Source organism: Rattus norvegicus, chromosome 11 (genome assembly GCF_036323735.1).
Source record: "Rattus norvegicus strain BN/NHsdMcwi chromosome 11, GRCr8, whole genome shotgun sequence".
Classification (NCBI taxonomy): Eukaryota; Metazoa; Chordata; class Mammalia; order Rodentia; family Muridae; genus Rattus; species Rattus norvegicus.
In genome coordinates, this window is record NC_086029.1 from 91,654,439 (window position 1) to 91,672,828 (window position 18,390).

The following is an 18,390-nucleotide window of genomic DNA, read 5'->3' on the forward strand; positions in this document are numbered from 1 at the left end:
TATTCTGAAAGATATATAAGTACTGAGGACAAAGAGGAGAGTAGAATTTTTTCCCCTTTCCCCACTTTGGATCTTTCTGCTTTTCCCCTTAGATAGCTTTCATAGGGAACTTTCTACAACTTTGGTAAGAAACACTATAAACACTTTCCTGTTTCCCTTTTCTTCCTGGGACTTCAGGACTAGCAGGCTGAAAGTTAGAGCCCAGCAGTTCCTGCTGTGAGATAACAAAGGCCACATTACTTAATTCCCTGCTGTCAATTGCCTAAGTCAGCAGCCTTTTACCCTCAGAAAGAACAAGAGAGTTTTTAGGACTCTTCAGAAGTTATCATCAGCATTTCAGTACAGTTAAAGAGCTAGAATATCCTGAGACCCTCAGACTTTAAAGCCCTCACCAGAGTCCTCCTCTGTGCACCCCCCCCCCCACTACCCTCTCCCATCAGGTCCCCACCAGAAAGAGCTCTTACATAATCGAGTGGAAATTTCTGCCTTGAAGGAAATTTCTGTCATGACTACTACAACCTCTGTCTTAGCCAGAATTTCTATTCCTGCACAAACATCATGACCAAGAAGCAAATTGGGGAGTAAAGGGTTTATTCAGCTTACACTTCCACATTGCTGTTCATCACCTAAGGAAGTCAGGACTGGAACTCAAGCAGGTGAGGAAGCAGGAGCTGATGCAGAGGCCATGGAGGGATGTTAGTTACTGGCTTGCTTGCCTTGTTGTGCTCAGATTGCTTTCTATATAGACCTGAACCACCAGCCCAGGATGGCACCACCCACAATGGGCTGGGTCCTCTCCTTTTGACCACTAATTGAGAAAATGCCTTACAGCTGGGTCTCATGGAGGCATTTCCTTGACTGAGGATCCTTTCTCTGTGATAACTCCAGCTTGTGTCAAGTTGACACACAAAACCAGCCGGTACAACCTCCTGGGCCTAGAACTCGTTTGTGACAACTTGAGCAGATAGTGTCAGCACATGGTGGGAACTTGCTGTCTCAGAGACCATAGTGTCTCTGAAGGGCACTTTTCCTGCAAAACTCATGAGCTTTGGAGCCTGGCATTATGACCCTCCTACCATTCCCACAATGACATGTCACAGTTTAACGTAAGGGTTATGGCACTTTGACACAAACCTTTCCAACTCAAAGTGAACTGAAGCTTAGAGCCCAGCGATAGACGGAACTCCTTACATTGCAAGTCTAGGCCATGAATAAAAATCAGCAAAGACGCCCAGCCACATTTCTTCACGGCGAGAGCAACATCTGTGCGGGCTGTTCCAGCCTTAGCTCTGAGTGGACTGGCTCTTGGAAGAAGCGCATTAGCAAGTACAAATAATGACCAGGGTTCTCCTGGGCTACCATAGGCAGCATTCACAGAAAATGCAAAAACACCCTCCTGAACGTGTATGTGTGTATAAAACGTGTGAAAGCCCACTGACCTGGATATGTGTTTACAAATGTGCAAAAACATACTGAAGCCGTGCATGTGTATGTAGTGTACAGAAAGCCGGTTGAATCCATGTCTGTGTTTCTGCCGTCTGTTGGATTCTTGACAGTCTCAGACCACACAGAGCGCCATACATCGAGGGCAGTGAGACTGAACTACCCCGGTGCTTCCAAAGCAGTGCTTCCAAAGTGCGGGGGCACTGCAACAGCAACTGCTCAATCCCACTCAAATACCCATCAGCTGTGGCAACAAGGCCTGCGCTCCGGAGCAACGGAGGACAAGACTCAAAGTCAAATGTGCTCGGGCCTGCTGGTGTCTCAATCCGGTGCCACGGGAAGACAAAGCCACTTGCAATTCCACTTTATTCTCTAGAGCCGGCCATCTTAGCTCCTAAACTAACAGTTTCTGGTCATAAGGCTACCTGGGTTAAATACACAAAATTACTTTCTAAACAGTAAAATAGCCATATCAGATTTTATTATTACCAAAGAAATCGGGAAATTATGTTCTCTCACAGACAATGAGGTCTTTGTGTAACTTTAATTCGTGTGGCTCAGTCTCTACTCTATTGGGCCTCTTTGAGCTCGTTGCTATAGACACCATGTGTGTTCAGTGGGGCCTGGGAACTGGGCGCTCACCATTCCTCTGCATGCTGTGTGCCCATCCTCATGGGAGACTACCATCGGCTCACGGGAAACAGAAGCAGGAGTCAAGGAAAAATAACAAGGTGTATTTAAAAACACACTTCTCCAGTTGGCATTTTGAAAGAGCTAACAGTTGTCTCTGACCCTCATCTGTGCTCTGGAGTCCTCTGAGACTTTATTCCTTGAACCTTGGGCAGCACCAGACGTTAAATCCCCAGAGGGAGAGGTATTAGGTAACCTTCTGCTGGTCATTGTCTGAATGCAATAGACAGATTCGCAAACCTCTAGCTCGTGTCATGACGATCATCAGGGAAAAAAGGATTAAGACAAACTTGCATATTGAAAATAATGAAACACACACAAAAACCCCTGCAGATAATAAATATCGCTGATCCACTCTTTCAGAGTCCAGTTCTTCAGTTCTAATAGCCCTGCAGCCCGTTGTATACCTTCTGCACTGGCCCTTGTTTGAGAAGCTGCTTGATACCTGCAGGAACCAACAAACGACTTCATTAACGAAAACATGACTTCCCTGGAGTCTCCAACTTCACACACGGACAGCTCCAAACACACGTGTGTGATCTTTTGTTTCTTTCCCTCAAGCCCCACACCCATACACATCGTGAGAAGCCCTAGGAAACAAGATCAGGTAAAAAAAAAAAGGACAGACAATCACCTCAGCTGATCTCCCATTCCTCTTCCTTGCCCTCTCACCAGCTTTCAGCCCCTTTACCCGTTTCCTTGTCATTTTAAACACTTACACCAGGGGCTATGTTCAGTTAGCGCAGAGAAGTTCACCCTGAGCCTCTAGTCCGCCCTCCCACGCACATCACATCTTCCCTTTAGTTTGGTCTGGCTTCTTCCCCTAAGGGACTTGCTTCACAGCCCAGCTCACATAGCCCTCGGCGAACACAGCAATGTGATGTCCTACATCCATGTCTCCTGGCTCCAGAGGGTTTTGCTATTCTCCTTTCAGACAGTCATCACACACAGACACACACACACAGACACACACACACACACACACACACACACACACACACACACACACACCTTCTTTTGCTTCCTCTGTGAGCTGCTCCTTTGGAAAGTCCACATCAAAGGTGATTATCAAGGAGCCCTTGATGTTGTTGTTATCAAAGTTGGGCAGTCCTTCCCCTTTCTTCCACAGCTTGGCTCCTGGCCTGGTGATCTTGTCCCGGGAAATGTGTACCTGGAAAGCAAAAGGAGCACAGTGGAGCAGGACACAACTGCTGCTGGGCACTGGGGATGAAGCTAGTGTCACAGTGCAGCAAAGAAAGGTCAAAGGGCAAGGGCTGATAGGCACAGAGAGACTTAAAAATATAGCTGGAGGCTCAGCAGCGGAGGGGGAGAGACAGTGGGAGACGGCCAGGAGGGAGCCTCGGGCTCTGATGACCAAGTTGCTGAGATGACCCAAGACCACACAGCCACAAAGCTGGAAGGGTGGAGTGTTTACCTTGTGACCATCCAAGTGAGTTATGTCCATCTCAAAGCCAACCAGAGCCTCAACCAGTGAGACAGTCACATTTGTGTACAGGTCATCCCCTCTCCTCTCAAATATCCGGTGCCTGAAACAGAAAACATCAAAAACCATCAGTTTCAAGTGCTGGAAAAATCTCAGAAAAAAAAAAAAAAAACACCTACCTACCTGCCTGCCTGCCTTCCTTCCTTCCTTCCTTCCTTCCTTCCTTTCTTTCTTTCTTTTTTAAAGATTTATGTATTTACTTCATGTATGTGAGTACACTGTAGCTGTCTTCAGACACATCAGAAGAGGGCATCAGATCTCATTACAGATGGTTGTGAGCCACCATGTGGTTGCTGGGAATTGAACTCAGGACCTCTGGAAGAGCAGTCAGTGCTCTTAACCACTGAGCCATCTCTCCAGCCCAACACCATTCTTTCAAACAGGATTTGACTTGCCTTCCCATATGGCATGTTCTGAGATTACAGAGCTCTATAAGTCTTATTGAACTCGATTCCTAAGTACCTTACAATTAGCAGAAGTACACAAATGTAAGGGAAAATCATTAATCATTAGGTCATAGAAAAGAAAGACCACGCTTTCCCAAGTCACAGATAAGGGGAAGACAAGGAGAGGTGAGATCCTATCTCTCAACTCCCCACCCCCCTTACCAAAGGTTCTGGGTTATGGAGGGAGCATCACGTGTTCTAGTTTCTCAGGGAAGCTGAGGGAGACATGGCATGCAAGATAAGATCACCCAGTGCAGAGGGTGAAAGAGGGAGACTGAGGAGGAAGGGCCAATTCTATATCATCCACTGGGAGCAATGTTTTAATCAAGCCTAAACACAGACCTATTACTGGTTTCTAACTAGTTAATAAGATATAATAATAAGTCTGAAAGCCAGAGTACTGGGTAACGAGCACTCCACACTGGAGGAAGCCTATAAAAGGAGAGGCTGAATATTAGTATGACTGAATGGCATTTTTGGAAAACAACCATGGATGCCTTAAGTCCTATTGCCGACACCTCTCATTTACAGCTCTTTCATTTCCCGTGATTTGTTTGTTTTTGTTTTGAGATAAGATATTGATTATCCCAGGCTGGATGACCTTGAACTAGTGGTCTGCCTGTCTCTACCACCCGGAAGGCATGATAGGCATGTGGCAAATGTGGCAGCCATCAAGGCCTATACAGTGCCAGGGCCCAGCCCCAGGGCTGTGCCTGCCTTTTCCAAGCATTGTACAGTGCCCATTTGCTCTTCCGTTTTCACCCAGTCTTTCCTGCCAGCATCTTTTGCATTTTTAAGTCCTCGGTAAATATCTGGGGTTCAAGGCCAGCGCATCACCTCCTATTTTCAGTACTGCTGCAGAGTTAGAAACAATGCCTATGGTACTGTAAGCATAAAACAGAAGACAAAGCGAGGACTCGTTCATTAGTCCTGTGATCGCTCAAGCAAAACGCAAAGCTGGGAGTCTCTCCCAGCTGATACTCACTTGACAACTTTGATTCGGAACCGTAAGTCTCCGGGTTCCCCATCCACATGAGGCTCACCTGGTCAGGGCAGTCCAAGAAGAAACGGAAATTACACAATCTGAACTCAGTTTTTACCTGACACTTCGAGTGACTTTTAAATCCGTTGCCTCAGGCAGTGTCTCTGTTAAGTCTGTCTGGGAAGGCAATGCCTTCACTCCCCCCCCAATAACATGCAGCCATATATTTAAGGGATAAGGCAAGAGTTATCATAATCCACACCAGCATCTCACCTTCTCCAATAAAGGGGTACTCCATGCCATCTCTCACCCCAGGCTCTATTTCCACTTCTAGTGTTCGTTCTTCATTCACTAGTCTGTGACAAAGGGAATTTAAAAGGGGCTAGAACACAGCAGCGGAAGCCCAGGTACCATCAGCTCTGCACTGTGCTCCCAGGGAGGCTTTTCTTGGACAGCCCACTGTGCTGCTTGCCAAGGCTGCCTGGGCTTGCTCAGAGCGTTCAGATGCTAACACTGAGAGCAGAGCGTCTCTGCATCACACAGATATCAGGGCGTGTACTCGGGGTCAGAGCTGGAGGGAAGCATCTGTCACAAGTAGACACAAGACACACGCCGAGGGCCTTTCACTTACTTGACATTAGGGCACTCGTCACAAACCACTTCCTGGGTCATTTGGAAGCGCCCTGGTCCCAGCTGTGTGGTTCGCATCTCCTGCCGACAGTTGCATTTCCGTTTGCCAGGAGCCTGCCTGGCTACGGGCTTGTTTCTAACTACCTAAGAACACATGAAACAGCCTTTAGTTTTCCTCTCTGGGGTACAAACCAAGGCCCACACAGGGTGGCAGCAAGTGGGTATTGAAATGACTCTGATCTCAGTCTGAAGCTGTAGGAGAGGAGAGAGGGGAAGAGACTAAAACCAGATATTAGTATCAGCATTTCCAAGACATAGCAGGGCCGCTGAGTTAAAGCAGCTCACAGGATTGCTATGTTGAGAAGTCTGAGCTATACACAGCACAACCCCCAACCCCCAGAACAGCCATGGCATTCAAAAGCTGCTGTGTGGCTACCTCCCAGTTCTATGAGCAATCTCCCTAGACCCCCTCTTTCTGTTTTAGGCAACCCAGCCCAGGAGTAATCCCCAGTGCTGTCACCATCCAAACACATTCATAGACACGTCCTCAGCTACACAGTGAATTTGTGGCCAGTCTGGGCTATGTTATCCTCATCTCAAAAAACAAAACCAAAAGGTGGAGAGGATTGAGTTCGATTTCCACTGTCTACATCTGATGCCTTGAACATCTGCACTCCTGTGCCCACACCTATAGATATACACAAAATTAAAACTAAAATACAGCTTTTAAAAAGCACCACATTCTTATATTTGTGTATTCTCAGGGCACTGTGTTCATGGCGTAAATGACTAAGCGTCTGGAGAAGCCGCCCACAGTGGTGCTTACACCCACTAGTCGTGCACACATCTAATCGCAGCTCTGTAGGGGCTCTTACTCCTCTCGGCACATTCGGTTAAGGGAGACCACATGGTTTGAAAGCATGCAGTCTAGCTGCAAAGTCCATGACAAATGTCACAGAAGACAACCGCAGGTGAAAGAAAGCCACCTTTTACTAGAGAACACAGAACAGCTTCTTCATTTAGAGCAGACTTTTAAAATGTAAGACTCAAAAATTAATCATTAAAGATCAGATTTTTTCACATTAAAATGAACACTTGTACTAATTAAAATTCTAAATACCGTGTAAAACAAGTTATATCATAAATGGATAGCTACATCTGCATCGTGGCTCAGAGACTTAAGAGCAAATATGAAGCAGTCTCACAAATCAACATGAGAGAGACAAAGCAGGGCGCACGGTGATGGAGCATCTCACAACAAACAAACAGGGCCAACAAAAGAGATGCTTAGCCCAGTCAGAGATTAAGAAGTGCAACCAAGATACAGAAAACATCTAGACCCATCTGTAATTCTAATTAAGAGGGAGCAGGGAATATCCCATACGGACAGGGGTGGGGCAAACATGTTGACTGTTGGCTTGGACAATTTCAAACACACTGTGGCATTTTTGTGTAATGCATAAACGTGTCAGCACACCCAACAATTCTACTTTCACACTTCATGTGTAATTACAATATGTACAGGAATGTTCACATACAGGACTCTTCGGGAGTTAAAAGAACACAACCCCACTGACGTCACAGTGACGTCTACTCAGCAGACTGACAGCTGTAGGCAGCAAGGATGACTCACAGAGACAAACGTCTCTCAAAATACGAGGTGCCATTTTTACAAACTCAAAGGCGACAGCAAGAACACATCGTTCAGGTTCATGCATGTGCAGTGCTGCAACACACCAGACAGCAGTGGTGAGCCAGGGCAGTGAAAAGCACACAGGCAGGCACAGGCATGGTACTGCTTCACTGCATCCTCAGGCTAGGCAGTTTGGTTTGTGACTGCTATGAACTAAGGATTCTGAAGAATTAACTGTGTGCCAGTCACTCCCTCTCCTACTCTAAAAGACAAAAAGTACTGGAAAGTCTCTGATTTGTGGTCAAAAGTACAAGTTCTGTGGGTCAGTGTGCGTAGGTGCATTGTGCGAACTTACTTCCACAAAGTTCCCTGCGTACACTTCTTCCAAGGTGACTTCTAGATCTACGATGATGTCACTTCCTCTTGGAATATTCCTGTCCTGCTGACGAGGGGCTCCTCCAAACATGAACCCAAAATCTCCGAAGAAGCTGTGCACACAGGAGACCGTCAGGACAGAGGGCTCGGACCCTGTCGCACAGTTGACTCTCTTCCCCTTGGTAAAATACTGTTCCTACCAGTGTACTACACAGACCAGATATTTAATATACTGAATCTAGATATAACAATTTTAATTTACATATATCAGGTTGCTGCCCACCTCAAAAGAAATGCTCTCTGTAATACAACATGTTGCACACCCAAGAGCCACACCTAAGTGCACAGTGTAATACGTCAAAGGACTCAATCTGGACTCAATCAATGGGATAATCCACTCAAATACCAATGAAAATCCAGATATGACAGACATATTGAAAAAGGATAGAATATAATTAATATAATTAATATAAATAATCTGGTGCAATTTAAACTTTTTGGTTAATGTAAGGAATTCCTTTTGTTTGCTCTTTGTTGTTTGTTTGTCTAGACAGGATTTCTCTGTGCATAGCCCTAGCTGTCCTGGAACTCACTCTGTAGACCAGTCTGGCCTCAAACTCAGAGATCTACCTGCCTCTGCCTAGAATTAAGGGTGTGAACAGCATGCCCGGCCTAATTTAAGAGATTCCTTAAGGTTAATTTTGAACATCTGAACGTATTGTGAGTGTTCACTACGTCTGCTCTTTAGAGAGTGCAGGCCTTGACGAAGAAGCTACCACTCTACAGAAACCTTGGGCATGTGTTTAAAGTTGACAAGCAAAGCCTCAGGACAGTCCCTGTCCACAGGGAAAAGTAAGTCCTGGCCTGCACAAGGTCAAAGTGAACACTGAAGGTAACCAAAGACCGACTTCGAGATGGATAAAGCTGCTTGTCAGCCGTACCAGGTACACGCACTCCTGACCCTTCTGCTGAAGAGGGCAGAGCAGGGCAGCAGGCTTCTTTCTGACATCTCTAGCACTAGTTCGATGGTCAGGAGGAGAGATGTCCCTGACAGCTCAACAGACAGAGCCGTTTGTAACTGCAGTCTGACTTGACAGGGAAGCTCTAGAAGCTGTTGAGAGTCTGAAGAAACGAGTGTTCAGGGCACCCAAGTGCAGACTCAAACACCTTTCTGTCTCTAATTACAGAGGTGAACTCTGGACTAGACCTCCTCGTTAAGACACTATGCTGTATGGAGATTCCATGTCTAACAAGGAGGGTTCAAAGAGAGAAGCACTTATTAACATTGCCGCCATCCTGACTTCCCAGAAAGACAAGTGTTATAGAGATGCAGAGACCTCTGAATTCCTTCCCTGATGGTGCCTATCACAGCCACCCCTCTCCTGTCCACAGGATGACACAGAGGCAACTCTGCTTTCTCTGCTTCCAAGAGCAATTCAGTTAGTGCCCAACTGGTCCAGTCCCAGGGTGTAATACTCTGCAATGGGCAAATTACTTACTGTGAAAAAATGTCCCCGTGGGAGCTCTGATGCCCATCTTTCAAGCCTTCTTCACCATAGGTATCATACTGTTTTCGTTTTTCACTATCTGACAGAACCTGGGGGTAAATGCCAGTGGGAAAATGTCACACTCTAAGGTCAGTTAAGTACATTCACATTGACAGCTGTTTTCCACTCTGACCCCAAGGTTCTAAAGCTTTCCAGAGAGTGTGATTCTCACTGTGCACGGCAGTAAGACTTGTTTAAAGCTGTTATTTTGTTGTTGTTGTTTATTTGGGATTATTTGGGATTTTTGCGTAAAGACCTTGCTATGTGACTCAGGCTGGCCTAGACTTCCATATGTAGTCCAGGCCGGCCTCAAACTCATGTTCTTTTTACCTTAGCCTCCTGAGTAGGAGTCTGGGAAGCTGTCTGAGGACACTGAATTCTTTAGTGCACTGCCTATTTCACATTGCCCAACTCAGTCCCTTTTAACTTCAAGGTATCAAATCCGATTGAGTACTTTAAGATGAGGATGGTCGCAGCTAACCAATGGACTGAACAAGCGGACCCCAATGGAGCAGTTAGAGAAAGGACTGAAGGAGCTGAAGGGTTTTGCAACACCATAGGAAGAACAACAATATCAACCAACCAGACCCCAGAGCTTCCAGGGACTAAACCACCAATCAATGAGTACACAAGGAGGGATCCATGGCTCCAGCTGCATATGTAGCAGAGGATGGCATTGTCTAGCATCAATAGGAGGAGAAGCCCTGGGTCCTGTAAAGGCTTGTTTCCCCAATGTAAGGGAATGCCAGGGCGTTGAGGTGGGAGTGGGTGGGTGGGATGGGAATATCTTCATAGAAGCAGAGGGAGGGGAGAGGGGATATGGAAGGAGGGGAAACAGGATAACATTTGAAATGTAAGTACATAAAGTATCCAAGAAAAAAAAAAGGCATTTAAGCATGGGACTGTGACGGTCAAGAAGGTACCAGGAAAGAAGCGAGGTGGACTGCTCAGGTTGGTCTTCTGGGTACTTTAATTCCAGGGCTTATTCTGTAAGCACCATGCTGCACTATGTCACTAACTATAAACTAGAATGTAACTGTGACAGGCTATCACTAGTAACAGATGTACTATATCAGTAGTCTTAAAACAGTTGCCTCTCCCCGACCTCTGCACACACTGTACAGAGAAGTCCAGCACGTCAAGAGAACAGGATCATGGGCCAGAAGGAAAATCCAGGTTGTGTTACCAGAACTGTGTTTTCCTACTTTTTTCCATGCTTTTGTATGTGTAGAAGAAATTCATTTGTAGAAGAGTGCTGTCTGCCTTGAAATGTCTACGTTTGTGACATCTTGAGTTCAAACTGTTGAGGAAAAATATTAACACACACTACCCTATAAATGTACCTTTGAGTCAATTTCTGTCTGAAAGAACTTTGTATGTTTGTGTGAGCCAAAGAACATGAGAAAAAATTGGTTTCTAAGCATGTAAAAATTTGCCATCAACATGCAAGAAGAAAAATAATATATATAGGGGATTAATAAAAACTAAGTATAAAAAATTTATGTATGAAATTCCCACAATGAAATCCACTACTTTCTGTTAAGTTTAAAACTTAATTTAGAAAGGGCTAGAAAGACGGCTCAGCAGCTAAAGCATTTGCTGCTGTTGCAGAGGACCTGGGTCTAATTCCAGAACCAGTACAGTGGCCTACAAACACCCATCATTCCAGGTCCAGGGGAATCCAATGCCCTCTGCTGCTTTCCATGGGCAAGAGGCATGAACAAAAGTGTATCTACAGACATGCAAGCAAAGTGTTCGCCTACATAAAGAGCAAAACCAAAACAACTTAGTAAGAAACAAAACAGAACAGGCTGAACAGATGGCTTAGTAGTGAAGTGCTCACACTGCTCTTGCAGAGGACCCGTGACTGACTCCTAGCACCCATGCTGGGCGGCTCACAACCACCCGTGGCTACAGCTCTGATGCCTCTGGGCCTCTGTGGGCACCTCCTCTACTCATATGCACACACATATAGGAATAAAACTAAAGGCTGAAATAAGATATCAGGAGTTCTTTTATTTTAGAACCCTGAAGCATGCGCACATGTGAGCAGAAGCACACATGAGTAGTTCTGAAATCAGAGAGCTTTGACTCTTCCTCTGGACACAAGCTGACTCCTCACCAGGAAGCTCAGGCTGGGTTTAAACCCTGAGCTCAGTTTCTAGGGAGCTGGAGTCACGGAGCTTTCTACCTTACTGAGCCGACTTTAGTGGAAGGTGGGGTGGGGCAGGTAGTTATTAGTTAACAAAAATGCAGACTCTCAACTAGCTAAATGCTAATAGTAATCAATCTTACTTCAGTAGAGGGAAAAACATACCCTTTTGTTTGCGTCTTTGTATTCTATTAATATTCTGATTTGCGCACACTAATTTACCTGGGAGAAAGGTAAACAAATTTGGTTGATACAAGGAAGAAGAAAATCAACAATGCCACAAAGGTAGTTAGGGTCAAATAAACTTCAGTTTCACAAGATGGGAATAGCCTGTCCGGGCTATGGATAAAGAACCCTACAGATTCATTATCAAGAGCAGCACATGAAGCCAGGCATGGAGAGTCCAGCTTGGTCTACATACCGAGTTCCAGGATGTTCAGGATAGCTAGAACTACAGAGAGACCTTCCTAGTCTCAAAAACAAAACAAAAACAAAAACAAAAAAGCACATGTGCATTGTAAAGCACTGGAAGAAGTAAATGCAGACTCTTGGAAAGTATTTTTGAGTATCAGGTTTCTATGAAATAATGATAATATTCATGGGAACAGTACAAAATATGAAGTCAGTACCTCCTAAGAAATAAGATTTTATGTGTCATTTTAGGGGCCACCAACCCACTTTGGTTTACACACTGTCAGAGCGGAGGCAAGGGGATTGGGCCATTAAGATCACTTGCTTCTTTTGCACAGGACCTGGGTTTGGTTCCTAGCACCCGCACTAGGCAGCTCCCAATCGTCTCTAACCCCAGCAGGAGAGCTGATGCCTCCTTTAGCATCTGTGGGCACCCATGCACACCTGACACACACACGCACACACACACACGCACACACACACACACACACACACACACACACACACACACACACACAAACACACACACACACACACACAAATAAAAATGGAGTCTGTGGATAACAACTGCACAGTCCGGGAACGCCCAGTTCACTTATGTACTTTTGAACAGGAATGATCCGCGGGACTGGTCTTTCCCGCATCCGCGGTCAGCGTTCCCATTTTTGTTTTCACGACTCACCTCATAAGCAGCACCCAGATCCTGGAATTTCTCCTGGGCTTGGGGGTCGTCAGGGTTCCGGTCAGGGTGAAGCTGCAGGGCCAGTTTCCTGTAGGCCTTCTTAATATCCTTTATGGAGGCGCTTCGAGGCACTCCCAAGATCTTATAGAAATCCCGCCTGAGAGGATGGACAGGTAAGACTTCATTAGAGAGTTCTGTTATATTCTTTAATTTACCTTTTTACTCTCTGTACATATGTAACATTCTTTGGTCATTTTCACATGACTCCTTCACCCTTTCTCATGGCCCCACTCATACTGAGCCCTTCTTTCTTCCCAATAAGCCCCCCCTTCATATATTTTGTTTGTGACCCACTGAGCTGAATTAGGGAGACTTACATGAGTGTGGGTGGGGAGGTTTTTCCTGGAGCCTGGCAACTTACCAGGGCCTGCATCCCTAAAGAAAATGACTCCCCCCTCAACCCGGCAACCATTAACTATCAACAACTCTTCCCTTGGCAAGGAAGACGTGAATCTTTTTTTTTTTTAATTCATGTGTTTGTCCTAGCTATCTCTCTAGCTCCCTATTACATTAAGAGAAATTGCGTGTGTGTGTGTGTGTGTGTGTGTGTGTGTGTGTGCGCGCGCGCGCGCACCTGTGTACCACATGCAGATGCCTGTAGAAGCAGAAAAGAACCTTGGAAGTTGTGAGCTGCCTGATGTGGGTGCCGGAACTGAATGGAGTCCTCTGTAAGAACACACGTGCTCTTAACAGCTGAATTATCATCTCCCAGGGTGCATTACATTATCTCCCTTTGCAGTTAAGTCCAACTATAAAAGCACGGAAGGATAAAGACAAAGGAATATGTGACATGTGCACATATATAAAACAATGAACAAAAAAGGGACACGCCAGGATTTATAGTCTTAGGTACAGAAATAATCATAACGGGACTATGATTTGGAGGTAATTCAAAAATATGTACAGGACGGGCGGCACTCTTCTTTTAGAATTACCTTCCGCAGAGAAACTTTTCCTTTGCTTTATAGCTCCATGCTATTTCCAGCTAACAACCAAACAGTCCAATTGGCTCCCTCTTTACTCCCTATTCTTGCTCCAAATACTTTTTTAAAAGAGAATTTATTTTATTTTTAATTATGAGCTCATGTGTGGGTGTGAGTGCAGGTCCCTCGGTGTCAGTTAAAGCTGGCTCCCTGGATGTGTAGTTACAGGTGGCTGTGAGTCACCGCGTGGGTGCTGGGGTCCTCCACTAAGAGCAGCAAGAGCCCTTACCTGCTGAGCCTTCTCTCCAGCCCCACCCCAGTGACTTTTACCTGTTTCTAAGGGTCAAATGATTAAAAAAGAAAGTTATCCTTATTCACAAAGATTACATCACATACATGTCCTAAATAGAAGCACTTTTGGACATTAAAGATGGACTGGCCTAAGGAGTTCATAAAGATTAAGCAAACTCCAAATAATAAACCTGAAGGGAAAATAGCACACATCTGGATGCAATGATTATGGTATATGCTGGGAGAAAAATACATTTTATGCATTCATTGCCAGTAACTATGCTAATCTGTTAGGATCAAGTCTTTATGACAGACATCTTCTAAAGTCCACACGCAGGAGCCTCTGTATCACTGTAGTTGAGAATATTCATATGATATAAATTAGGGCATAAAATAAGGGAATATTGCCAGGAGCTATGCTGAATCAACCATAAAAGGGTTCTTTCTCTGCAAGAAGTGTTGGGAGAAAGCTAGAGTGAGACTATAAAAAGCATTCCAGGCAAGGGCCGTACCCAGCTCATTGAAGAGGCCAGTAAATGCCCTCTGAGTAAGGTGAACATATAAGAATGCTCACATCTCTTTTTGCCAGAAGTTCAACCACTAGAATTCAAACCTAAAACTAGAATAGAACCTAAAAATATTATCTCAACAATGGGGCTAGGGAACTCATATAATAGAGGCTGACATAGCATGGCGGATAATTTAAAAATGTATGGGGAAATGAACCGGGAGCCAAGACATAAGGCAGAATATTAAAAAATACATTTTATGGCTGGCACGTGGCTCAGTGACAGTGCCTGCTTTAAATCCATGAAGTCCTGGATTCCTGATGTCGCATGCCTATAATTCCAGCACTCAGAAGGTTGGGGTTATTTCATAAACTCCTGGTCACACTTTCCAACAGTAATTTAGTTATTTTAATCACTCTGTTAGGTTTCTGGGTTGGTTTTCTTAGACAGGTCCTCATGTAGCTCAGACTGGCCTTGAACTCACTATGTATCTGAAGTTTGTTTTGAACTCCTGATCTTCCCGCCTCTACCTCTCAAATGCTGAATTTACAGACATATAAAGTCATATTCAGCTCACCTATACACAAGTTTTTGTTTTTTCCAATACAGGGTTTTTCTGTTGTCCCGCCTGTCCTGGAATTCACTCTGTAGACTAGGCTGGCCTCAAACTAGAGATCTGCCTGCCTCAGCCTCCCACGTGCTGGGTCCCAGCTCAACTACAGCATTTTTAACATTTATCACCCCCAGGAAGTCGACCTCATCTCTAAAGTCTTGACATCTCATGCTAGGAATCAGCCTTCTAATGACAAAAACGGCTAACAACACAGAGTGAGGCTCACACAACACTCCAATTCTGGAGAGGAGTGGGTTACACGAAACTAAGGATGTTAAAAGAATCCAATTAAAGGAGAGCCACTACTTTTCAAGCTGATTCAAAACCTACATAAAACCCCCCACCCCCACCCCCACCCCACCCCCACCCCAAGGTTCCTATTTCTCTTACAGGGGAGCTGAATCCAGCTTTCAGCACGCATGGTGACTTGCATGCAATTGAAACTCCAGATCCAGGGAAGTTAACACCCTTTCTTGCTTCCATGGGCACCTGCACTTACAGGTCCATGCCCACACATATGCATACAAACATATACACACAAACATATATACATACACATACACATGTACTTAAAAATAAAATCTTAGAGCGAGACAGATGGAGAGACAAGCAGAGACAAAGGATTCTGAACACAGGTACCTCGCATGAGTGGATGCTTCCCTTAGAATACATAGATTCTATGCACATATAATGCAAAAATCTCAGTGCCAGGGGTGGGAAACCTCCCTATGAGTTACTGTAAGTCAGGGAGGCTCCCAAAACAACAGAGGCCATTGTCATTGCTCCCCCCTCGCCAGTTTTCACAGTGCTAGAAGGCGTTATGCAGGCTGCTTGTTGAGAAAAGTCCCCAATGCTGACTAAGTGGGCAAGATGCACCTCTGGTACAACAGAGGCAGAAAGGTTATGGGGTTAACCTACTGCTTTTTGATTGGATTTAAGACCTGCTCCACAGGAGTAAATTTAAATCTAATAATATAAAACTGTCTGGAAGTCCTGGCCTGGGGGACCACAGGCCCTGGGGGAGAGGGAACTAACTGCTGTTGTTTCGTTAAGTAGACATGTTATCAAACTGCCTTGGAAATATTCAGATTATATTCATAGATTATATGACTATATATGGAAATATATAGGACTGTAACATAAGTATGCCATATATATATATATATATATATATATATATATATATATATATATATATGTTGTTATATTCATGCCATTCTCAATCTTGCACAGAGAGGCAGTAGTTCCTCTACAGGGGCAGTAGTTAATGCATCAGAATAACTGTTCAAAAAGCATGGAGAATGTAAATGAGTATTGAGAGATCAGTCTCAAAACAAGTATTTCAACCTTCCACCCCTCTCCCACACTCCCCAAGGTTCAGGGGAAGGAGGAACAGAAAGAATGTGAAGGCAGAGGATGGGGAAGAGTGTTGTGAAATTCTGTCTTCTGCAAATGGTACTCATGAATTCACTCAAGTTATGATTACCTGAACAAGACCTTCGAGAGAGCAAGCCAACACAATTAGTCACCATGCCAGCGGGCAGCACTGATTAACTGGACTCACACTTGCATGAAGTTAGAAAGGGAACATATTGGGGTGTGCCCAGAGCAAGCATTTTGGGGGGGGTTATATATGTATGTGTATGAGAACAAGTAAAAGATTTAAGAGGGAATAGGTTAAATGACAGCTCAGAAAAATACAAGAGAAAAGGGGAGGGGGTGTGTGACACAGTTCAGTGTCAACATCATTCTCCCCAGAGGCTGCTTTATGAATGACTGACGTTTAAAGCTATAGTATCAAAAATACTAGCATTTGCCAGGCATGGTCATTCATGCCTGCAATCCTAACACTTGGGAAGTGAAGGCTGAAGGATCATGAAGGAGTTCAAGGTGATCTTTAGCTACATATTGAGTTGGAGACCAGCACACCTCAACTCCCAACCGCAAAATTTTACCTTGATGTTTTATTAAATACCTTGGGTACTTGTGGTTCAGTCAAACAAGGAAAAAAAAACAACAAAGCATATGTAAGAAATGTTAACTTTTTAGAAATTTAAAGTATACCACAAGGAAATAATGATAACATTTAAAAGAAAAAAAAGAAAAACCCCATAAAGAAAGCAACTTTAAAAGCTATGCTAAGCATTGTGAACAACCTATAAATTGTCAAAAGCTGACATCTACGAGCTTTTGGTGTGTTTTATTTCTGTGGTTACTTATTTATTTGAGAGGGGGTGTGACATAGGCCAGGCAAGCCTGGAGCTCACTCGGTAGTTGAAAATGATCTGGGGTTCTGATCCACCGGTTTTCATGCGCCCAAAGCAGGGACTAACGGTGCAGGTCACACACAAGTCCAATATACCATATCCTAAGTCATCAGAACTACTGGGTCTTGCATTTTTTTTTTTTTTTTGGTTCTTTTTTTCGGAGCTGGGGATTGAACCCAGGGCCTTGCGCTTCCTAGGCAAGCGCCCTACCACTGAGCTAAATCCCCAACCCCGGGTCTTTTATGCTGGGAGAAACTCTAAGCCTGCTCTTTCTCCCTGAAGGTTATCACACTGTTATCCCCGATTTCAGAAAATTGATAAAGTTCCGTCATGCTTGTAGGACTCATAACAGCGGCATGAGGCTAGAACCCTAGTTTTTATTGACTGTTAAGAGAACTGTTCTTCTCACTCATACCATCCAGCTCAAGAAGGAACCATGAAGAGAGACAGCGAGGCAAGAAGACAGTTCAGATTCGCTAGCCCAAGAAGGTTGCGAGTACGAAGACTCTCTAAAGTGTTATGTTGCTCTCTCAGGCCAGCTTTCCTCAATCTAAGCTCGGCTTCCTTACTTTAGTGTCTGCCTCTCAGATGCTTGTCGCAAACTGTCCCACTCTGGAATTCGGGCATCAAGGACGCATCCATCATTTCAACCTCAGCTTGGCACTCACTACCTTCATTTCCATCAAGAGTCCCATTCCTCAGTCGTCGGTGTCCCTACTACTGCTCACAGCCACTTAACTCCCTCTAATTCCCAAACGTGGTATTTGGCTCTGCAACCAACTCCCGTTCTTCTCGGGGGCGGGGAAACCTGGCCCTGGACGGCCATCCTGACCCACACTACCCCTCGGTCCCTCGGCCCCGCAGTGCTCCTCCCTCACGCCTCGATGTCACCCGTGTCACTATCAGCAAAGGCTGCCCCCTCGGTCCCCGTGCCGCGCGGGAGGCCCCCTGCTCACCCGGCGATCACAGCCCCAATGAGGTACAGCAGCAACAGGCAGAAGGTGCTCAGGTTCTGCGGGGCCATGGTGTCCCCTGGTCCCACCCTCTCAGCCTCCCGTGCCGCTGCGTCGGCTGACCAGCCTTTCCAGCCCAAGGAGGCCGCCTCACGCCCGGGTCTCTCTCTTGCCTGGCCGCGGAGACAGGTAGTGCGCCCCTTCCTCAGCTGCCACTTTCCGGGAGCCCCAAAGCCGGCGAGCAGCCAGGCGTGGGCCAATCGCCGCCTGGGACATCAC

The 18,390-nt window shown here is 45.3% G+C and overlaps 1 protein-coding gene across 1 annotated transcript; it reads right to left on the bottom strand.

Annotated features, from left to right (window-relative positions):
• Positions 1–1,895: 1,895 nt before the first annotated feature.
• Positions 1,896–18,362, bottom strand: Dnajb11 (DnaJ heat shock protein family (Hsp40) member B11). Its single transcript, NM_001015021.1, has 10 exons — positions 18,115–18,362; positions 12,496–12,652; positions 9,203–9,300; positions 7,684–7,816; positions 5,697–5,839; positions 5,339–5,421; positions 5,069–5,126; positions 3,569–3,680; positions 3,145–3,304; positions 1,896–2,578 (listed from the first exon to the last, which is right to left on the bottom strand). The coding sequence occupies exons 1-10, from the start codon at positions 18,180–18,182 to the stop codon at positions 2,514–2,516; spliced, it is 1,077 nt and encodes a 358-aa protein (NP_001015021.1). The 5' UTR covers positions 18,183–18,362; the 3' UTR covers positions 1,896–2,513.
• Between the last annotated feature and the right edge of the window lie 28 nt (positions 18,363–18,390).